This window comes from Equus caballus, chromosome 1 (assembly GCF_041296265.1).
Source record: "Equus caballus isolate H_3958 breed thoroughbred chromosome 1, TB-T2T, whole genome shotgun sequence".
In the NCBI taxonomy this organism is placed as follows: Eukaryota; Metazoa; Chordata; class Mammalia; order Perissodactyla; family Equidae; genus Equus; species Equus caballus.
In genome coordinates, this window is record NC_091684.1 from 27,700,189 (window position 1) to 27,720,310 (window position 20,122).

General features: G+C 55.6%; 3 protein-coding genes across 13 annotated transcripts in view; 2 read left to right on the forward strand and 1 right to left on the reverse strand.

Moving 5' to 3' along the window:
- Positions 1 to 35: 35 nt before the first annotated feature.
- CALHM1 (calcium homeostasis modulator 1) lies at positions 36 to 3,766 on the forward strand. The gene is made up of 2 exons (XM_001498027.5): positions 36 to 729; positions 3,151 to 3,766. Exons 1-2 carry the CDS (start codon positions 178 to 180, stop codon positions 3,631 to 3,633), a joined length of 1,035 nt encoding a protein of 344 aa, XP_001498077.3. The 5' UTR covers positions 36 to 177; the 3' UTR covers positions 3,634 to 3,766.
- Positions 3,767 to 5,898: 2,132 nt separating this feature from the next.
- On the forward strand, positions 5,899 to 13,574 carry CALHM2 (calcium homeostasis modulator family member 2). Of its 8 annotated transcripts, none has more exons than XR_011421240.1 (5): positions 5,899 to 6,863; positions 8,182 to 9,643; positions 10,975 to 12,097; positions 12,860 to 13,067; positions 13,454 to 13,574. XR_011421240.1 is itself a non-coding variant. In XM_070221460.1 (4 exons), exons 3-4 carry the CDS (start codon positions 9,089 to 9,091, stop codon positions 11,389 to 11,391), a joined length of 972 nt encoding a protein of 323 aa, XP_070077561.1. In that variant the 5' UTR covers positions 6,533 to 6,863; positions 8,182 to 8,263; positions 8,929 to 9,088; the 3' UTR covers positions 11,392 to 12,157. The 8 variants fall into 8 exon arrangements, 3 of the variants coding, with proteins under 3 accessions (XP_023495890.2, XP_070077561.1, XP_070077579.1); XR_011421243.1 differs by having other exon boundaries at positions 6,558 to 6,863; positions 8,929 to 9,643; XR_011421239.1 differs by having other exon boundaries at positions 12,860 to 13,574.
- Position 13,575: 1 nt separating this feature from the next.
- PDCD11 (programmed cell death 11) overlaps positions 13,576 to 20,122 on the reverse strand; it is a 43,958-nt gene continuing 37,411 nt past the window's right edge. For 2 of the 4 annotated variants that reach the window (XM_001499491.7, XM_070224139.1), the window contains exons 28-36: positions 19,262 to 19,384; positions 18,560 to 18,854; positions 18,219 to 18,335; positions 17,395 to 17,544; positions 16,924 to 17,171; positions 16,021 to 16,189; positions 15,291 to 15,444; positions 14,672 to 14,837; positions 13,580 to 13,924 (exon numbers count right to left, since the gene is read on the reverse strand). In XM_001499491.7, the coding sequence (XP_001499541.5) occupies positions 13,753 to 13,924; positions 14,672 to 14,837; positions 15,291 to 15,444; positions 16,021 to 16,189; positions 16,924 to 17,171; positions 17,395 to 17,544; positions 18,219 to 18,335; positions 18,560 to 18,854; positions 19,262 to 19,384 (1,594 nt within the window). In that variant the 3' untranslated portion in view covers positions 13,580 to 13,752. 4 annotated transcript variants of the gene reach the window in all.

A 20,122-nucleotide genomic window follows, 5' to 3' on the forward strand; every position in this document is an offset into this window, starting at 1 on the left:
CTCTCTGCCAGCACCTGACTAGAAGGTTTCTCAAAGAGACAGTGACCTTAGCCACCACCCTGAGCTCTGCCCATCTCAGCCATGAGGTGGGCACCCCGCATGCAGAGTGGGCCACAGGGGCCATCCTTGAGGCAGTGGTGAGGTGGGAGGAGGCCACCGGGCCCCGAGGGGGCCACAATGGACAAGTTCCGGATGATCTTCCAGTTCCTGCAGTCCAACCAAGAGTCCTTCATGAATGGCATCTGCGGCATCATGGCGCTGGCCAGCGCCCAGATGTACTCTGCCTTCGACTTCAACTGCCCCTGCCTGCCGGGCTACAACGCTGCCTACAGTGCTGGCATCCTGCTGGCACCACCCCTCGTGCTCTTTCTGCTCGGTCTGGTCATGAACAACAACGTGTCCATGCTGGCAGAGGAGTGGAAGCGGCCGCCGGGCCGCCGGGCCAAGGACCCTGCCGTGTTGCGCTATATGTTCTGTTCCATGGCCCAGCGAGCCCTCATTGCACCCGTCATCTGGGTGGCTGTCACCTTGCTCGATGGCAAGTGCTTCCTCTGCGCCTTCTGCACTGCCGTGCCAGTGACTGTGCTGGGCAATGGCAGCCTGGCACCCGGCCTGCCTCCACCCGAGCTCGCCCGCCTGCTGGCCCGGGTGCCCTGCCCCGAGATCTACGACGGCGACTGGCTGCTGGCCCGTGAGGTGGCCGTGCGCTACCTGCGCTGCATCTCCCAGGTGAGGGGGCCAGATGACCTTGGGCTGGGTCTCCCCTCCCAGACCAGAGTCCCTCTGGAAGGGCTCAATCCCCTTACCTCTAGAAACGGGGTTCCTCAGGGCACAGTCATGTTTCCCCAACAGATGGGGACTCCCCAGACAAGTCTGGGTCTCCCCGCTCAGACAGAGCTCTGTGGGGCAGGAGCATATTTTCCTGACTGAGGTGGGGGCTTCTGAAGGCAGAGCCACATATCTTCCCTCAGATCAGTGCCACCTGGAGAAAGCGCCGTGGCTACCTTAGTCCAGAGGACCGTGCCCTGTCCTGAGGCTCCCAGAGAGGACCCAACAGCTCAGCCAGCCCCACATCTTCCATCCTGAGCTCCAGCATGGAAGCCTGGGGGAATTTGCATCCTTTTCCTCTTCCAGGTCTAGGCAGTGGTGAGGCTGGTGGATGGCTGGGCCATTTGGGTACATTTCCCTGGCAAATGCCCCCAGCTGATGCCTCCCTGCTGGGGGAGCGGGAGCTCAGGGTCTGGGTGCCCCTGAAAGGGAGGGCTTGTGTGAGGGGGTGCATTGTTGGGATGTGCCCTAAAGGCAGGGTTGGAGGGCCCACTGACGGGAACTCCAGAGCTCGGGTCCTCCCCAGCTCCACCCCCACATCCTCTGCCCCTCTGGGCCCTCACTCATGGGAGCCGCTCAGGCCTCCCCTTCAGTCATTGCAGCATGGGGAGGCCAGCCCGGGCAGCATCCCTTGCAAACTGTGGACCGGGGGCTGTCAGGGGAGGCAGAGGGGGCACTGGACCTGCCCTGCAAGAACTAGAGGAACATATACACTCTGCTCTGGCCAGTCCAGACACCCTGGCCACCCCCTCCAGCCCAGAACTCTCTCCCGTGGGGCCTGTATCACCGCCAGACGCCCTGTGTGAGTTTCACACTCTGAGTGTCCAATCTGAACGCTGTGTCACTCCCAAACCTGAGCCTCCTCTCCCATGGGCCTCAGGGCCTGGGGCAGCTGTCCCTCTACTTGATCTGTAAACATCTTTAGCATCATATCGGAAGCTAAAAGGGCCCCCAGTGGACAGCCACCTGGCCTATAGACATGTTTCATTTGGCCCTCAGAGTGTGAATTTGAAATTCAATTTTAGAATTAGTTAGCATCATCTAAAGCCAGAAATTTTCACATACAAATCAGATTTCCAGCTTTACCTGAAACATCGGGAGATCCAGCCCCACAGTGCTCACATTTCCTCATTAAGCAGCTTTGGGTGTGCCCCCGCAAACTGAGCACATGCTCTGCGGCCCCCCACTTGGTGTCTGCTCTGCCCTTACGCACTGGCCCCCATCACACGCTTTTGGGTTTGCTCCTTGTCCACCATCCTGATCTGGCCAAATGCTTCTCTGTGCAGCTGGGGCTGACCCTGAAGCGCAGGCTGAGGGAGCATTCTGCCCTACGCCCCACAGGGAGTTATTGGCAGAACAGAGCTAGCCCCCAAGCATCCAGTGCTTCTCAGCACAGAGTTTGAGTGACCATCGGATTTGTCTCGGTGACCCCTGAGGGCACAGCTCGGAGCCCACACAGAGGAGGTTTCATTTAGGGCTGGCGACTGAAAGGCAGACAGTACCAGGAGCCAAAGGAGAGGTACAGAACTCAGAGCAGGAAGGGCCACTACGGTCTGGGAGGTCAAGGAAGGCTTCCTTGAGAGAGGTGAGGTCAGCGAGGGCCCATTGGGGTAATAACAATGGCTAACAGCTGCTAACCACTAACTATGCCCCAGGCACTACGGCACATTTACTGTCACAGTTAGTACTCACAGCAACTGTAACTATCTCTATCACTAGCCCCATTTTATGGGTGGGGAAACTGAGGCACAGAAAAGTCAGGGACCTTGCTCCAGCCAACTAGTAAGTAGTGGAGCTAGGATTCAAACCCAGGCAGCCTAATCCAGGGTCTGCCCAGTTGACTCCTGTGTGTTGAGTGCGAGGCCTACACTTGGGCCTTTTACGCACCTGATCTCATTTGCATGAGATGGTATTTCTGTGCCCGTTTTACAGAAGAGGAAATGGAGGCCAAGAAGTGAAGTCATGGGGCTGGCCCTGTGGCTGAGTGGTTAAGTTCACGCGCTCCGCTGCAGGCGGCCCAGTGTTTCGTTGGTTCGAATCCTGGGCGCGGACATGGCACTGCTCATCAAACCACGCTGAGGCAGCGTCCCACATGCCACAACTAGAAGGACCCACAACGAAGAATATACAACTATGTACCGGGGAGCTTTGGGGAGAAAAAGGAAAAAATAAAATCTTTAAAAAAAAAAAAAGTGAAGTCACTTGCCCAGTTGGTACTCTTTTCCCTAAAGGCCCTGCTGTAAAGAGTGCTTTGTAGGGTCTGGACAGGCTTAGGAGGCCAGAGGGCAGTGTCTCGCTGACTCTCTCTTCTCTCCCCTGCAGGCCCTTGGCTGGTCCTTCGTGCTGCTGACCACACTGCTGGCATTCATCGTGCGCTCTGTGAGGCCCTGCTTCACGCAGGCTGCCTTCCTCAAAAGCAAGTACTGGTCCCACTATATTGACATCGAGCGCAAGCTCTTTGATGAGACATGTACGGAGCATGCCAGGGCCTTCGCCAAGGTCTGTATCCAGCAGTTCTTCGAGGCCATGAACCATGACCTGGAGCTGGGTCACGCCCACGGGGCCCTGGCCGCAACCCCTGCTAGCTCTGCTGTCCCGGCTACCACCAAAGGTGCTGAGGAGGAGAAGGAGAAGCTGCGCGGCATCACCGATCAAGGCACTATGAACAGGCTGCTCACGAGCTGGCACAAGTGCAAGCCGCCCCTGCGGCTGGGCCAGGAGAAGCCGCTGATGGGCAACGGCTGGGCTGCGGGAGGGCCCCGGCTTTCACGTAAGGAGGTGGCCACCTACGTCAGCAAAGTGTGAGCCGTGGCCAGGTGAAGAGGCAGGAATGGGGCTGTGCGCCCACAACCCCTCAGACCCCCAGACCAGCTGGAACAATGAAGGCTGCAGGTGTTGGGCGGTAGGCCCCTGCATGAGCAGACCCACATGCCCATGTATTCACCTGCCCATTGAGGCAGGAAATTTGCCTCCAGCTGCCCTGGATGGCCCTGGGGCAGCGGGGCCATGAGCAGTATTTGTCAGAGGGTTCAGACCTGGCTTGGAGGGGACAAGCTCCCATCTGCCCAGCCCCTCCCAGCCACTTCACCCCTGCCCTGGCGTCCACTCTCGTCTGGGACTTTTTAGTACCTCTAAAAGGCCCAGAGATTGGGTGGGGGAGGTGCATCCAGCCGTCTCATGAAGCAAGAATCCTCTAATTTTGGCCAGTCTCCTGAGAGAGGCTGAGTGGGCTAAGGTGGGCCATAAGGACGTGACACCCAGCTTCACCTGGTGTGACACGCCTGGGTTGACAGGTGACGAGACAAGATGGCAGAAGTTAGGTCCATTCGGGAGAAGCCAGGTGTGTGGTCACCATGGAGGTCACTCAACAGTTGTCAAAGTGGACCTCACATTTATTTAGCACCAAACACAAAAGGCCTCCTGTGCCAGTCTGTTTGGACTGCTGCCACAAAATGCCACAGACTCGGTAGGTTATAAGCAACGAAAACTCGTTTCTCACAATTGTGGAGGCTGGGAGTCCAGGATCAGGGAGCTGGCCTGTTGAGTTCTGGCGGAGGCCTTCTTCCTGCTCCACAGCCAGGTCCTCTCACTGCGTCCTCACACAGCAGACAGACAGGGCTAGGGATCTGAGAGAGACGGGGCTAGGGATCTCTCTGCAGCCTCTTTAATAAGGTGCTAATCTCATTCATGAGGGCTCTGCCCTCACAACTAAGCACCTCTCAAAGGCCCCACCTCCTAATATCAGCACATTTAGGGGTTAGGATTTCAACCTGTGAATTTGGAGCCGACTCATTCACACCACAGCACGTGTCACGGAAGGACGCTGGAGACCACCCTAACACTCCCCTTACATCCGGGTCTCAGGGGAAAATCAGACCACCCTCAGGGCTCGAGCAGTTAGAAACAGATTCATTTTCTCAAACACCCCACCCCCTGGGGAGGGAGCTCCAAGTCTAAGAGGCTCTGCCCTGAGGTGGAGATGACGGTGGAGGGTGTGAGAGGAGGTAACTAGAGCGGAAACAGCTCAAGACTCCAGAGACAGAACTGGGTCAAATGCTGGCTCTACCACTTTCCAAACTGTGTCCCTTGGGCCAGTTGCTTCATTTCCTGTGCCTCAGTTTCCTCATCTCTACAGTGGGGATGTGGACACCTACCTCGTGGGGTTGTGAGCATCAAATGAGTGAAGCAGATAAGCCCACGGCACGTGGTGGGCACTGAGCACATGGTGCTAATGTGTGTGTTGATTTCTAAACTGAGGGCTTAGCCCCTGCTCCTGGACATAGAGGAGGTGGTCATCAGGAAATGGAGCTATCTTTGTTGAGGAGGAGGAAGCAGGGCCAAGAATATAGGCTTCTTGCCCCCTCAAATATCTCTGAGATGTAAGTCCCACTCATCTAAGAACTCATTTTGATCTTGATCCTTACAACATTGTTTTAATAATTCCCACTCTTCTTTATGCATCCTTCCCTCTATTCCCAATTCTGAGACCTGGTCCCCCTCCCGTTAATGATTTGGGAAGAGGGCGAGCCCTGTAGGCCAAGGTGGGCTGGAGGAGCCTCCAGGAGACGGGACTCGATCTAGGCCCTGAATCAGGGGGAAGATTCAGATTAGTGAGGGCCAGGTATATATTGGTGGTCGGGGCTTCCGGTGGGAAGAAAGCCCAGAGGTATCGGGAGGCACACGTGTGGAGGAAAGAGCAAAGCTTTGGGTCAGGCAGACCTGAGTTCAAAGACTAGAGCCGAAGGACCTATGGCAAGTCACCAAATCCCTCTGAGCCTCAGAGTGTCTGTCTATAAAATGAATGTTAAAAGACCTGCTTTTCGGGATTATGGTGAGGATAGAGGAGGGGAACTTTTGAGGAAGAATCTGGAACGGTGTTTGGCACATTAGGTAGGATATGAAAAATAAGCACTGGGCCTTTTCCTTCATTCTGCACATGGACAAGCCCAGCTCAGGGAGGCTCCCATGTCACTCAGCAGTTCCACTGTCATAGAACCACAAACATCACAAAGCTGACAAGGGTCTGGGGGGGTGTCCCCCTTGATCCTAAGGGTTATTGAGCCTGTCCTTGCACAGGGCTCTCCCCTTCAGCATTCTTGACCCATGACTTTTCAGCCTCAGCTTGCACAGTCCCGCAGATGGGGAGCTCATGACCACATTCTGGGACAGGCTGGGCAGCTCTCATCATTATAAAGGGCTTCCTTCAGAGACCTGCCACCTTGTAATTTCCACCCACCTGTCAGAGCTCTGCCCACAGGACCTCAGAGACTCCCTAGACCCCAGAATTCACTCGTCAGCCCTCCGGAGATTTGAAGCAGTACGTGGGGAGTTAGCTGACATATGGAGAAAAGAGCCAGCAGTGGGAGGGTTTGTCCAGTTAGTGGCAGGACGGCTCTGAGGGAGAAGGGCCTGAATAGGGGAGGGGGGCTCCTGGCCTTGCGTCTCCTGCTAGGAGTCAGCATCGTGACTCCTGCCCGTCTCCTGCCGGCAGCTTCCGTCCGGTGAGAATCAAGCAGGGGTGCTGTTAAAAGTGGCCTGGAGGGCAGGCCCAGGCCAGATCTCCCCGAAGGCCCCCCCCCCACCCCCCCACACCTCCCCCCTCCCCACACCCGGCCTGGCCCCTGAACTGGTCCCGCCGGTGTGGAACCCCCGGCATGCTGTCCCTGGCAGAGTGCTCAGGCACGACTTCCTCTCCTCTCGCACCGCCCTCGCCGCACCCCCCCTCCTCTGCCTGGCGCCTGAGAGCTGTTTTTCCATTCGTTGGATGCGTGTTCCATCCCGTTGTTTCTTCTTTTCTGGAGTTAAACTTTCCTGAAGACATCGTCAGCCCCAAGCCCTGCTGGTCTCAAGCGCCCCGCGTCTGTGCAGCAGTGGGAGGGAGCCCGCAGAGGGTACCGTGGCAGCACTTTGGGTGGGGCCGCTGCTCTACCGGGTGGCCCGCCCTGAAAGCCCAGTCCCTGGGCTCTGATGTCTGCGCAGCTCCAAGACTCCAGCCCGCGGAGGCCAAGGCCACTGGTACCTGCAGCTGGCCCCAGGTAAGGAAAAGCTCCTCCCTGGGGCGTGCCAGGTGACAGAGGAGCATGGCAGGGCCACCTGAGGCTGCCCAGAGGGTTTGTGCCGGGGAGAGAGGCCCCTAGCTGAGGCGCCCCACTCTGGGCAGGGCCAGTCCGACCCCACTTTTCCAGGGCCTGTCTCTTGTTCTGACTGTTGTTGGAGGAAGTCCCACCCGGGCCTGGCCGGGGGGACAGGGGCAGAAGTCTTAGAAGATGGCCTGGTCCCTCCTCTGCCCACCACCCGCCAGTGTTCAGGCAACTTGTACCCGACTTTGGGTGGTTTATGAACCCAGGGTCCCCATGGGGAGCTCATTAGGAGCCTCGAATCCAAAACGGGAAGGGGAAGAGGGAGAGGGGGATGGCTTTAACCCCTGCATCCCCAGCAATATTACAGACTCCCTTTCCCAAGGAGTCAGACTGGAGCCCCCGGGCTGTGAGTTGGGGAAGAGTCACACCCTTCCTCCTCCTCCATCTCCTGGTGCCCCACGTGGCCACCCGCTCTGCCCGGGCCCATCTGGCAGTCTTGGCAGAGGCTGCAAGGGGTGGTGGTGTAGCGAGGAGGCACAGAAGGAAATATGGGGAGGTCTCTCCAGCTTTGTTTGCTGCCACCCCATCCCTCCACTCCCCACTGCGGACTTTTGTTTTTCAAGCCCGGCATGAGGAGAAAGTCATGGGGCCACACCCTGGCCCATCTCTTGGCTTGTGTGGGTGGAGCCTGAGAAGGGAGTTGGGGCAGAACATGGCTGTAGCCTGAGGTCATGGCCACTTCCTGGCAGGCGGCCAGCACCGCTGCAGCCCAAACCAAGGCAGAGACAGGCTCGAGATGGGCTGGTGGGCATGGCCAAGGCTTAGCCTTCACCAAAACTTTCTGTCGCTGGGAGGCTGGGTGCTTCCCGGGCCCAGGGACCTCGGTGGAACAGGGCTGCTAGGAGAGGCTGCTGGATAGGGACGGGGTTATGGGTGGGAAGGTAAAGGGGAGGTTCGTCAGGGCTCTCATGGACGGGCACAGAGCAAGGTCAGTAGGAGACTGAGAAAACGGAGGACTCAGCTTGACTCACCCTTGTCCACGTCCCAGGCCTCCTGAGCTCGTGGTCCTGTCCAGGCACCTCCATATTTGAATGGCCTCGAGTAGGGTTTATCCTCTTTAGGGCTTAGTTTCCTGATCTTTGCAGGAAGGAGAACCATCCCTCTGTGCCTCCCCTCTGGGAGCGGCCCTGAACACTCCACAGGGTGAGAGACGGAGGGTTTCACACATAGGACAATTACCAGGCATCGTTTATTCCCTTTCTTTTCCCTCCAGCATCCGTGAGGAGAGCAAGTTCCAGAACGATTTATCCTCTTTTCACGGATGGGGACACTGAGGCCCACAGGAAAGTCATGAAGTATGTTGAGAGCCAGAATCTCCTAAACCAGTCCAGAGCCTGAGGTTTCCAACATGAGAAGCTTCTTATGAACTCCACGGATGCTGCCCCAGGCTCACCACTGACTCAGGGCCCCTTCCTCCACCCCACCCTACATCACAGGGTCAAGTCCAAGTCCCTTATCCACTAGGATACCCACTCCAGCTTTTATACCCATAGGGCTAGAGGCCTTGAGGACACAAGCTCCAAAGTGTCCTATGTCCCTCAGTATCTAGGCACTACCTGGAATCCCAAGGGGAAAGCCAGTCAACATCCCACATTCCCCAGTGCCACAGGCCAGTCCTAATCTCCGCCTCAAGGGAAGCTTGTGGTACTGATCTTCAAGAACCTAGGTGTCTGAGGGAGAGAGACCTGAGCTAGAATCTCAGCTCTGCTACTTACATGTGACCCTGGCAAGCCACTCACCCTCAGGAAGCCTCCACCTCCTCTACACACACGGGGGATGTGACAGCTCAGTGCAGGATCTCGAAGATGGGCAACCAAGGGGTGGAAAGCAACTGATGCAGAGTAGGAGCTCAGTGAACAGTGGCTGCCGTCATTCTTCCCGTCTCCATCCTTTCTCACCAGCCAGGCCTCAATCCTTGTTCTCAGAAGCAAACATTTATCAGTCATCTACTGTTCCACAGGAAGCGCCAGGCCGGCCACTGTAGCGGATAAACAGCAAGGCTGTGCCCTGCCTTCGGGTGCCCACCGGCCTGAGCTCCTTCCTCGTGCCACCAGGAACCATCGATCCCGGTCTCCTCCTGCCTCCACCCCTGCCGTCGGTCCCCCGGTCGACCTGTCACCATGGCAGCCCTGATCGCAGAGAACTTCCGCTTCCTATCGCTCTTCTTTAAGAGCAAGGATGTGATGATTTTCAACGGGTTGGTGGCTCTGGGCACCGTGGGCAGCCAGGAACTGTTCTCTGTGGTGGCTTTCCACTGCCCTTGCTCGCCAGCCCGGAACTACCTGTACGGGCTGACAGCCATCGGTGTGCCCGCCCTGGCGCTCTTCCTCATTGGCGTCATCCTCAACAACCACACGTGGAACCTAGTTGCTGAGTGCCAGTACCGGAGGACCAAGAACTGCTCGGCTGCCCCCAACTTCCTCCTCCTTAGCTCCATCCTGGGCCGTGCAGCCGTGGCCCCCGTCACCTGGTCTGTCATCTCCCTGCTGCGCGGTGAGGCCTATGTCTGCGCTCTCAGCGAGTTCGTGGACCCTTCTTCACTCACAGCCAGGCAAGAGGGCTTCCCACCAGCCCACACCACAGAAATCCTCGCCAGGTTCCCTTGTGGGGAGGGCCCTGCCAACCTGTCAGGCTTCCGGGAGGAGGTCAGTCGCAGGCTCAAGTACGAGTCCCAGGTAAGGCCGTGTAAAAGGAGGCACCTCTCCTTTCCTCCCTGGGTGGTGGCTGGAGGGGAAGTGCCAGGATGGCCCAGCGTTAAAGCCAGAGTTGGTCCTCAGGGCTGAGGTCTCCAGGAAAGCACTAGATTATCAGTGTCAGTTATCAGAGCTGGGTAATCATGGGTTAGTGCTTGGTGGGGCAATTCCAGTCCCAAATAAGAGTTTTAAACATTAAAAGAAACATTCTTCTGGCTCAGAGCCTCGATCCTAGTCGCAGATTAAACCCCTCACTCCAGCCAGAGTGAGCATGAACCTCTGCAAGCTTATGAAAAGTTTGCTGTTAGCCATGAGTTGATAATGAAGTGTGGCTGGCTCTGGGGACGAGCATGTTCCCACCCTGGGAAGGACCCTGGCCCAGCACTGAGTCGGCCTCGAGTATTGCTGACATAAGGGGAGTGCCTAGAGCCAGGAAGGGGAGTCGAAGCAGGAAGCAGCAGCTGCTGCCGGGATCCTAGCTTTGGCCTTGGCTTAGTTCTGAAGCAGCGGAGGTTGGTCAGGGGAGAGACAGCCCAGGGCAGAGACCAGGGCAGAAGCAGAAAAATAGCTGGAAATGTTCACCTGGAGAAGCAGGGGGTGAGGGGGAGAGCGGAAAGAGCACAAGATTTTCTAAAAGGTTTCTCAGGTACATAAGAAACACAAGCAGACAGAGAGGCAGGGCTGGAGACAGCACTGAATGAGATGGAAAATGGTAGACGGAGAAAAAAAATTTACTTGATGATGATCAAATGCCCACAGATCTCCGTACAGCATGGAATGGGGAGGGGAAGATGACCTTGAGGGTCCTAGCCCTCGAGAGGCTCACACACAAGTATTTGAGACCAGCACACGAGTAGACTTCAAAACGAGGCAAAGAACAATGTGTAAGAGGAACCAGGTCATGAGGGACTCAGAGAAGGCAAGATTGCTCCCAGAGGTGCCTTTGCAGGCTTCCTGGAGGTGGCCTCTGGGCTGAGCCTGGCAGTTTGAGCTGGATTTTGATGGGCTGAGATGCCAGGGAGGGACGGCCTTAGGGCTGCAGGAATGGCAGCAGAAAATGCAGGAGGCAAAGTCTAAGAACAGAGCAAGCGTGAGTTCCAGGGAGGACAAAGAGGTAGAATCACAGCCAGAAGGGCCTGCTTCCCTTACAGAAGCAGAAGCTGCGGCCAGGCAAGTGCCAGAGCCAGGTCTCCGGGGGTTCTCAGGCCCAGGTTCGGCCCAGCCCACCGGCTCCGACCAGTGTCTTCTTCCTGGGGCGGGTCGGGGTCAGGCAGCTCCTTGACTCTCCTCAACCCTGACCCTTCTCTGGCCAGCTCTTCGGGTGGCTGCTCATTGGCGTGGTGGCCATCCTGGTGTTCCTGACCAAGTGCCTCAAGCATTACTGCTCCCCGCTCAGCTACCGCCAGGAGGCCTACTGGGCGCAGTACCGCTCCAACGAGGACCAGCTCTTCCAGCGCACGGCCGAGGTGCACTCGCGGGTGCTGGCTGCCAACAATGTGCGACGCTTCTTTGGCTTCGTGGCCCTCAACAAGGACGATGAGGAGCTGGTTGCCAAGTTCCCAGTGGAAGGCACACAGCCGCGGCCACAGTGGAACGCCATCACCGGCGTCTATTTGTATCGCGAGAACCAGGGCCTCCCACTCTACAGCCGCCTGCACAAGTGGGCCCAGGGTCTGGTGGGCAACGGCAGGGCCCAGGACAACATAGAGATGGCCCTGCTCCCCTCCTAAGGGGCCTGTTCCCATGCTCTTTGCAAATGACAGTACTTGGTCCCAAATTGAACCCCACTGCCTGCTCACATCAACATCTGAAGACTTTTTTTTTTTGAGGAAGATTAGCCCTGAGCTAACTAGTGCCAGTCCTCCTCTTTTTGCTGAGGAAGGCTGGCCCTGAGCTAACATCCATGCCCACCTTCCTTTACTTTACATGTGGGACGCCTGCCACAGCATGGCTTGCCAAGTGGTGCCATGTCCGCACCCGGGATCCAAACCAGTGAACCCCGGGCCGCCGAGAAGCAGAACGTGTGAACTTAACCACTGCACCACCGGGCAGGCCCTGAGATTTTTTTTTTTAACCACAGCTTTTTGGGGAAACAGGCCAGGTGAAAGGAACACAAAGTAACCTGGGGTGCGGAGGAGAAAGGTAGCAGACCACGTGGTCAGCTCAGACAGGAAGGCTCTCAGACCTGAAGAAACCCCTCTCCTGTTGCCACCAGCCACTTGGTCAACAGCTTTGGAGAAGAGACCCTTTCCCAGAACTGGTCCTTAATTAACTACGATGTGGATGACCTTTTGCTGGTGGGACTCCAAGGCTGGGAAGACCGGCCAGCAGAGCCAGGTGACAATGAAACTCACCAGTAGGCTCCTTGTATAGGATATTGTGCAGTTAATTTGTGTGTAATTGCATATGGACAGCGCTGCTCTGCTGCCCTCCAAGGTATGCCTCTAGTTTTCCTTTGTATATTTGAATTTTTGATAAAGTTTTTCTTGGTATAAAGGATGATCTTGCTGTCTGCATGATCGGGTGGGCCAAGACACAGCAGGCTGGGGGTCATGGGACAGGCCCAAATCCCATCCTGTGTGGAAGCAAAAGGGACTGAGACTCTGGGCAAGTCTGGATGGGAGGGCAGGGGTGTAGGGAGAGCCGGGTGCTCCTTCCCACACGTGGGAAGGCCCTGGGGCCCATGATCTCTTCGCAATTGCATCCCATTATCTGATTTGATCTGGGAGACAGATAGAGCTTGGCCCTTCTCAGAGGGAAGCTCAGCTTAAATTTCAAGAGCCGGGAGATCGTGCACTCAGTAGGGCAGACCAGCTCTTGTAACCTAGTGCCGATGACCAGGAACCAGGCCGGTCCCAGCTTTGCCTCCCTCCCACGCCCATCCTTGCCCTGATCACCTCCACCACCTCCAAAACTGGAGAGGCCCTCCCTTGCCCCTGTCCTGCTTCCTGGCTTACAACGCAGTCATTTCCCAGGGAAAAGCTCTCCAGCCCTCAGGACATTTAAAGCTCTGCTAAAGAAAATGTTTAATTCCCTCAAGACCAAGCCAAAAAAGCACTGGCTTCAACAACTAACTGGGTCTGTGCTGGCCTCCAGGGACTCTGGAACATACTGGAGAGAGACCATCTTCCTGGGAATTTTACAAGGGTCACAGGGAGGTGTGGGTATGGTGGGTCCATCATGTCCCCTCTCCCTCAGGACTCAAGAACCACCACCAAGCCAGTCGATGCCCTCTGCCCAGCAACCTCTCCCCAGAGGAGCTACAAGGAGACACAGAGAAACCGTGTCTCTCCCCAAAGCCACACAGCACATTGGTCTAGGTCCTCCCTGAGCCTCCTCCCTGCCAGGCCTGGCAGCAGCACCCAACACTTACGCTCTCGTTTAATCCACAGAACCAGCCTTCAAGGTAGGACTTTTTAACCCCATTTCACAAATGAGGCACCCAATTTGGAGAGGTGGGTAGTCTGGCCCTGGTGGGCCTGGGAGGAGACATCACCAGGTGGTTTAAGCCAATACCTGTGGCTTTCCTCTCAGGCGCTCAGGTTCCCCAATTTTCCTTTCTGGGCTCCACCTCTGTCCTCCTGTCCCAGCCTCACAGCCTCCACAAAAGGGCACAAGGTGCCAGCTGAGCTGAGGCTGAGGGAATGCCCAGAGACTCCAAGATCCAGGGCAGGGGGTCCGCTCCCTGGACCCTGCTGACCCCCTTCTGGCTGGACCAAGAGCCTACCAGGGCCAAAGTGGGATCCTGACCTCACAAGGCTCAGGAGTCAGCCCTCCATTCCTGTTCCCCAGGGAACTGCCATGGAGAGACCCTCAAGTCTTCTGGGAGTCCAGGAGCCTGTTGCCTGCAACCACTGAGCAGCCTCAGACAAGAAAAAAGATGGAATAAATTGATACTTAAAACAAGCAAAAACTAACTACAAGAAATCTCAAGTTCTTTTTTATCCTAACAGGATTACCCCAAGGGTGCTGCAGAAAAAGCAGCACTTAAATAGAGTCCTCAGGCACCATAGTTTTTCAACTGCCCCGGCCCCTGAGGTTCCGCCGGGCGGGCCCGCTGCTGACGGTGGCCGTCCGGAGCCCGCCTGCCACTAGTCCTCCAACACGGAGCTCTTGGCCTCCACGTACTCCAGGGCCTTCGCCTTGACTGCCTGCACATCCTTCTCAGTGCCGTGCTGCTTCTCGTAGTCCAGGTAGCGCTTGAAGAAGAATTTCATTCGCTTGGGGGCCAGGCTCAGGTGAATGACCCGCTCGAAGATGTCCCTGTGAGGAAGAGCAGGCAGCATCTGCCTCCTGGGCCCTGGACACACGATTCCCGCTAACCTTCCCCCACTTGCTTTCTGGCTCCGGAGCCAGGGACTCTGTTAGCCAGCACTCCCACTTCTATCTTTATTTTTATTACCGTTATAAACTCCCAGCATGAGCATGGGGAGAGAAACACCACCCTCACCTTCCAGATGAGCAGACAGACACCCACAGGTGCTAAAGGACTTACTGGCCTGAAGTCACACAGGGAATCAAGACAAAGCTACTAAGATAGGGGGACACAGTGAGGTACGGATCTGTGAGAAAAGCCCTGCTTAAAACTCACTGATGGATTTGGGCGAGGCACTAGTTCTTTCTGGACTCAGTCTACCCATCTCTAATCCCCCCCACCTTGTGGGGACGCTGGTGGACAGCACCGGGATAAGGCCTGTGAACACTCTCTACAACGAGAGCCGGCACAGGGTTAATCAGGAGGGAAACCCAAGCCTCCTGGCTCCCAGGCCAGGGCCAGCCACCTCCCACCCAAGGTGCCACACACAGACGGGAGGCTGGCCCCTGAGGCAGAAAAAGAAGGTGGAAAAGTGAATGCCATAGGACGTGTTACGTCATGTCAAAGCTGTTTTTCCAGATAGAGGAAGAGAACTGGGGAGGCTGGGAGCTTCTGTGGGGCTAAACCTCATCTGCTTGGCCCATGTCCCTAACCCCTCACAGGGAATTGAGCCCTGGTCTGTTTTCCCCTCTCACCGGACTTCCTTCTGGCTGCCATGCTTGATGATCATGTCGATGTAGACCGACCAGACATCCGTGCGCTTTGGGTAGGTGCTTAGCGTGTTCTCAAAAATGGCTTTGGCCCGCTCTGCATCCCCCAGCTGGAACTCAAGCTGGGCAAACTTGGCAATCACATCCACGTCTGCAGGGAGGGGACACACAAAGCAGACAGACTCGTCGCCACAAGAGAATATGCTGCAGGGACACTCACACTCACGACTCCCTATTCGTGGGTCCCAAGACCTTGGTGATGACAAGAGGGACAGTGGGGTCGGTTTAGGGCCAAATACACAGCTGGGCTCTGATCTACAACTCCCACTGCAGACACTCTACTCTCTGGGCCCAGAAAGGGGAGTGGGACAGGGACAACAGAGTTAATGCTAATTGCTTTTTGTTCCTCCATCTTTGGAGCTTAGCATTTTAAATGCAAAAAGCATTATGTTCATGAGCATATAATCAACAGAGAGAGAGCTATGTACCCTCCACAAGGCTTTCCTAATACCCGCCTCAGACAAGAAGACCTCCAATCCCTGTGACCAGATAAGAGAGCCTAACGTGTTCAGGAATGGGCCAGTAGGAGGGAGTGAGCACTCACGCTCTTTAACGGGCAGGCACTCGAGGGCTCGCTGCATCACACGGTGACTGGCCCCAGCCTGGCCCCTCCGCAGAAGAAAGGCACCATATTTGATCCAGACAGCTTTCTCCTGCCGGAAACGCTTCAGCATCCGATTGTAGAGTTCACCAGCTTCCTGTGGGAAAGACGAGGTAAGGTGAGATGATACGACAGAGGCAGCAACAATAGAGACAAGCAGCTATGCTTGTGGGAAGTTAGACTTGGGCTCACAGACTCCAGTCACTGAGTAGGCCCAACTCTAGAAGCTGGAGGGAGCAGGCAGGCTCAGAGAGATGAGGAGAGCACACGAGGAGGCCTGACACGATGGGGAGGCTCTCAACTAATCCTGTGCCCGTAAGGAGGCCCTAAGACTAGACGAGAGAATGACAAGTGAGTACAGGAGAGATGGAAAGGGGACACTGGGCTGAGATGTCACCTTCTGTCTGTAACACCCCTGTCAGCAGCCCAAAGGATACACACCAGGGGCCCAGTGTCCCTTCATTTCTCTCATCTTCACCCCACGTTCCTAAAGCACAGGTGGGGAGAAATGACTTCTCCCACTTGGAAGATGAGCAAGTTAGGGCCCAGATGTCACGGAGCAGGACTGGATCCAGAATGTGGGGCTCTTCCCAGATGCCTCTATGACTCCCAGGAGTTAGTTTCGAGTGGCTGAGGACCCCCTGGCAGCAGGCCACCTGGCCCAGACTCCTACCTGGAATTTCTCTGACTTGGTGTAGATGTCAGCCAGGTGGAGAAAGACCTTGAGAGGCTCGTTGTACTGCACGGCCCGCTCGAAGACCTTGGTCAGTGACTCCTGAGAGCCGTACATGTTTTCTAGGTTCAGCAGTGCCACCCACACGTTCAGCTTCTCCTGCTCCTCTCTAGAGGGAGAGCAGGCAGCCCATGAGCTCCACCATCTCAGCCCAACGAGCCCCCGACGCCCATCTGGGCATGTTGACTGAAGGTACTTCTTCCTCCCCAAGCTCCATCCTGTCCTCAGTTCCCACCCCAAGTGCTCGTACTAAGAGACCACGTTCCCTGCAGCTCACACAGAAGCAGGAACCCCGCCCCCTCCACTACTGGGTCTGGGGCTCCCCTTGTTTCTGCCTCCATTCCCAGGAAGGAAGCCTATCAAATGTTAAACTGGCCTGAGGGTGGGCTGGAAGGAGCAGAACCTCTGGTGTGCTTCTCTCCCCACACTAAGAGAATGAAGCAAAGGATCGCCATCCTCTTCCCTAGCCTTCAGGAAACTCACTCCACTCTCTGCCTGGAAATGGCCACCTACAGGGTTTTCACCCAGGTGTGTGCAGAGATGTTTCCCTGTTCTAGTTGTGCTCTAAGTTGGACACCTTATTTAGTGTAGGGACTCTGGTAAATGTTACCCTTAGCTATTTCAGTGAAGAGGACTATAAATTATAAACGAGCAGATCTGTTTCACAGATGGCCCCTCTAGGAGAGAAAGCCTGGGAACCCAGGGGCCCCTGGTGGCAGCCTCTGAAACTGCTGTCAGCCTGCCGAGGAGGAAATGACCCATAGGCAGCAAGCCCTGCAACCTGGGGAGACACGGCCCTCCCTGTCGAAAGGGCCCTCCCTACGGTGGGTGCAAAGCCGAGACCTGAAGGAAATAGTCTTGAGAGCCCTCTCAGCCACAGCCCGGGCCTTCTCGATCTCCGTGGCCTGCAGGTGGAAGGCCATGTACTGCAGCCACAGGATGGAGCTGTTGGGGGAGCTCAGCACGAGTCGGTCAAAATCATCTGCTGACTCTGGCTGTCGCCCGGGATCCATCAGGGCCTCCTCGATGCGGGACAGCTCTTTCTCTGCCTTCTGCTTCTCCAATTCCCTTTCCTTCTTGCTTTTCTTCTTCTGCTGGGGAAGGAAGAAAAACAAGTGAGCAATCTGCTCCTCAGACCCTGGGGAGGTCTGTGGCAGAGACCATGAGTGGGCAGGGCAGTCCACGAGCTCTATAAATACTTCTTGGCCTGAGATCGCCCCACCCACTGCAAGAGACACCCAGGCTCGGACAGAGCACAGGGACTGGCACCAAGGGGTCCCTGCACAAAGGACAAAGCCCTGCAAAATACGACACCATGGATTGCTGTGGCTTCTCGTCCTCCTCGCTGTCGGAGCTCTCTCCTCGAAGTGGCAAGGCCGGGGTCAGAGAGTCTAGCCCCACATCCCAAACAAAGCCAGAAGACAGCTGCAGCCGGGGCACTTCTGCTGGCCTGGTCGGCTTCCCCTGGAGGATCACAGAGGCATGTGAGGAAGGCACTCCTGTTCCCCAGCTCCGTCCCACCTGGAGCAGGGACCCCCACCATGCCCGGACACCTTTCTGCTCCTCCCAGGGCCAGGCCAGGTCCCGGTCCACTGGGGAAACTTTATAGTAGTGACAGAAAAGCTTTCTTTGTAAATAAGTTCATTTAGGTAACAAAGTTTCAGAATAGGTATGTGTGCATATACACATCTACACACGTGTATAAAATAAGAGTAGAGCCAGGACAGAGATATGACAAACGTTCTGAAGGTGGCAGGGCCGTGAGTCCCTCAAGTCTGGGAAGTCCTTCCATACCCAGTTCCCTCAGTTCAAGTAGAACTGCTCTCCTTTCTTCAGAGGGGGACAGAGGCACAGAAAGGCCAGGCCCCCTCTATCTGCCCACCCCACTACTTAATTCTGCTCCAGCCAGTAACACTGATTAGAGTTTATCTTATGCAGCCCACTCTATGGGTAAGACGGGGTCCCTGTCCTCAGGGAGCCGATGACCAACTGAAGAAACTAGTAGCCTCACTTTTCCTATTTTATAGGAAATGAGAGAGAAGAGGATGGTGCCGAAGACAGCCCAGCTCCGAGGCAGGCGACCGAGGACTTCCCTCCCCAGAGCTGCCTTCTCTCCCCGAGCAGGTGTGGTCCCTCACCTTGGGCAGCACACTTGTCTCTTCTATCTCCTCTTCTCCTTCCCGATAATACACCTCGACACCACTGTCGTCTCCCTCTGATGGAGCGGCTTTCTTTTGCTTCTTGTTCACTCTCTCCTGAGATGACAGGTGGGGAAAAATGCCAAGCCACCCTCCTTGCCCAGGAGCACCTCCGGTGGCCCAGGGCAATGCCATCCCTGGCCCCTCCTGGCACCACCCAGTGCCTGGCCTCCAAACTCACGCTGCTGTCAGTCCAAGAGAAGGCTAGGCCGCTGCCTGGCCGAGTTTTGAAGGGCTCTGCTTTTCACAAGAGGCGAGGCCACCCTCCCTGAGGGACGTACCTGTCCACTTCCAGACTCCAGGCGCAGCCGCTTGCCCTGCTTCTTCGCTTGTGGTTTCTGGGGCTCTTTCTTCTTGCTGGATAGCTGCGCCTCCTCCTGCCCCTTCTGGCTCCTCTTCTCTTTCCTTTTCTGATTCTTCTTCCTCTCCTCCTCTCCTTCGCGGTCTACCTCTGCCTCTATTCTCCTCTCCTCTGGCTTCAGAAGCAGCAGTCCTAGGGAGGCGGGAAACACGTCCGGCTTCCCAGTGTCACCCGGGAGGAACGACAGCTCTACCAGGTTCTTCTGGTGGTTCAGGCTACGACAGGGAGAGAGGGAGGTGGACAATGAAGACGACAGACTACAGGCACCGCAAGCAGCTTGGGCCTTTCTCTCCTGATCAGCCCAGAATTTTCTGGGCCCTGCCCCACTTGCCTTGGAATCCACTCGGTATTCTTAGGAATGGTTTGTACATTTTACCATGCTGAGCAGAAAAATAGAGGGGGTGGTCGTGATGGTCCCCTGCTTTGTCCCCAACAACAGGTGCCTATGCAGAAAGTCTCCACATTTGCTTTTAGGAGCTTAGGTAGAAGGCTCCAAACAAAGGGATTTCATTTATCTGAACATTGCATTCACCACTATGCCTACAGTTTACCTCTAAATCTCCTCCCCGGGGCTCCCAGACAAAGGGTGAGAGACAGAAGGAAAGAGAGCTAAGGCACCTACCTCAGGACCTTGGCTGTGAGCAGCTTCCCTTCGGGGAGGTGTCTGTTATAAAGGGCTTTCTCGGTCGGGCTGTACTGGGAGACATGCGGGTACTGGGCCAAACCCACAACTGAGGGGCCAAGGCTGACAAGAGAGAGACAAGGGTCCTAGGGTCACAAATACAACAACAGAGTAACAGAGTCACAGCCAAGCCTAGGGTCTCTACTTTCCCAGACACCCAAGTTGTGACAAGGATTTAAACAGACGTAAGTTCCTGGCATTCAACAAGATCAAGAGGGCTTTGTAAACTGGAAAAAATTATCAAGCCTAATGAAGACATGATTGAAGGCTATTTCCTCCCCGCCCACCGCACATGTGAGCATCAGTGTATAAATCACCAACTGCTAGAAAGACAAGAAGAAAACGAGGAAACGTGATTATAGCAGGGAAGGGTGTAAGATCTGGTGGCTGTGACCACCACGTGATTTCACAGGACATTTACAAATCATGATCATGGACATGACATACTCTTTGTCGAAAACACCAAACAAGAATAATTCAACACTTTTTTTAAAGTATAAAAAAACTTGGAATTTCAACTCAACAAGAAACAACCCAATCAAAAAATGGGCAGGGGACATGAACAGACATTTCTCCAAAGAAGATATACGGATAGCCAATAGGCACATGAAAAAATGTTCATCACTGATCATCAGGGAAATGCAAATCAAAACTACACTAGGATATCACCTTATACCCGTTAGAATGGCTAAAATAACCAAGACAAAAAATAAATGTTGGAGAGGTTGTGGAGAAAAAGGAACCCTCATACTCTGCTGGTGGGAATGCAAACTGGTGCAGCCACTATGGAAAACAGTATGA

Bases quoted from the DNA above. Each gene is read 5' to 3' on its own strand.
- CALHM1 (XM_001498027.5), top strand. From the start codon at position 178: ATGGACAAGTTCCGGATGATCTTCCAGTTCCTGCAGTCCAACCAAGAG. The intron at 730-3,150 runs GTGAGGGGGCCA...TCTCCCCTGCAG, and splicing joins ACCTGCGCTGCATCTCCCAG to GCCCTTGGCTGGTCCTTCGT.
- CALHM2 (XM_023640122.2), top strand. From the start codon at position 9,089: ATGGCAGCCCTGATCGCAGAGAACTTCCGCTTCCTATCGCTCTTCTTT. The intron at 9,644-10,974 runs GTAAGGCCGTGT...TTCTCTGGCCAG, and splicing joins GGCTCAAGTACGAGTCCCAG to CTCTTCGGGTGGCTGCTCAT.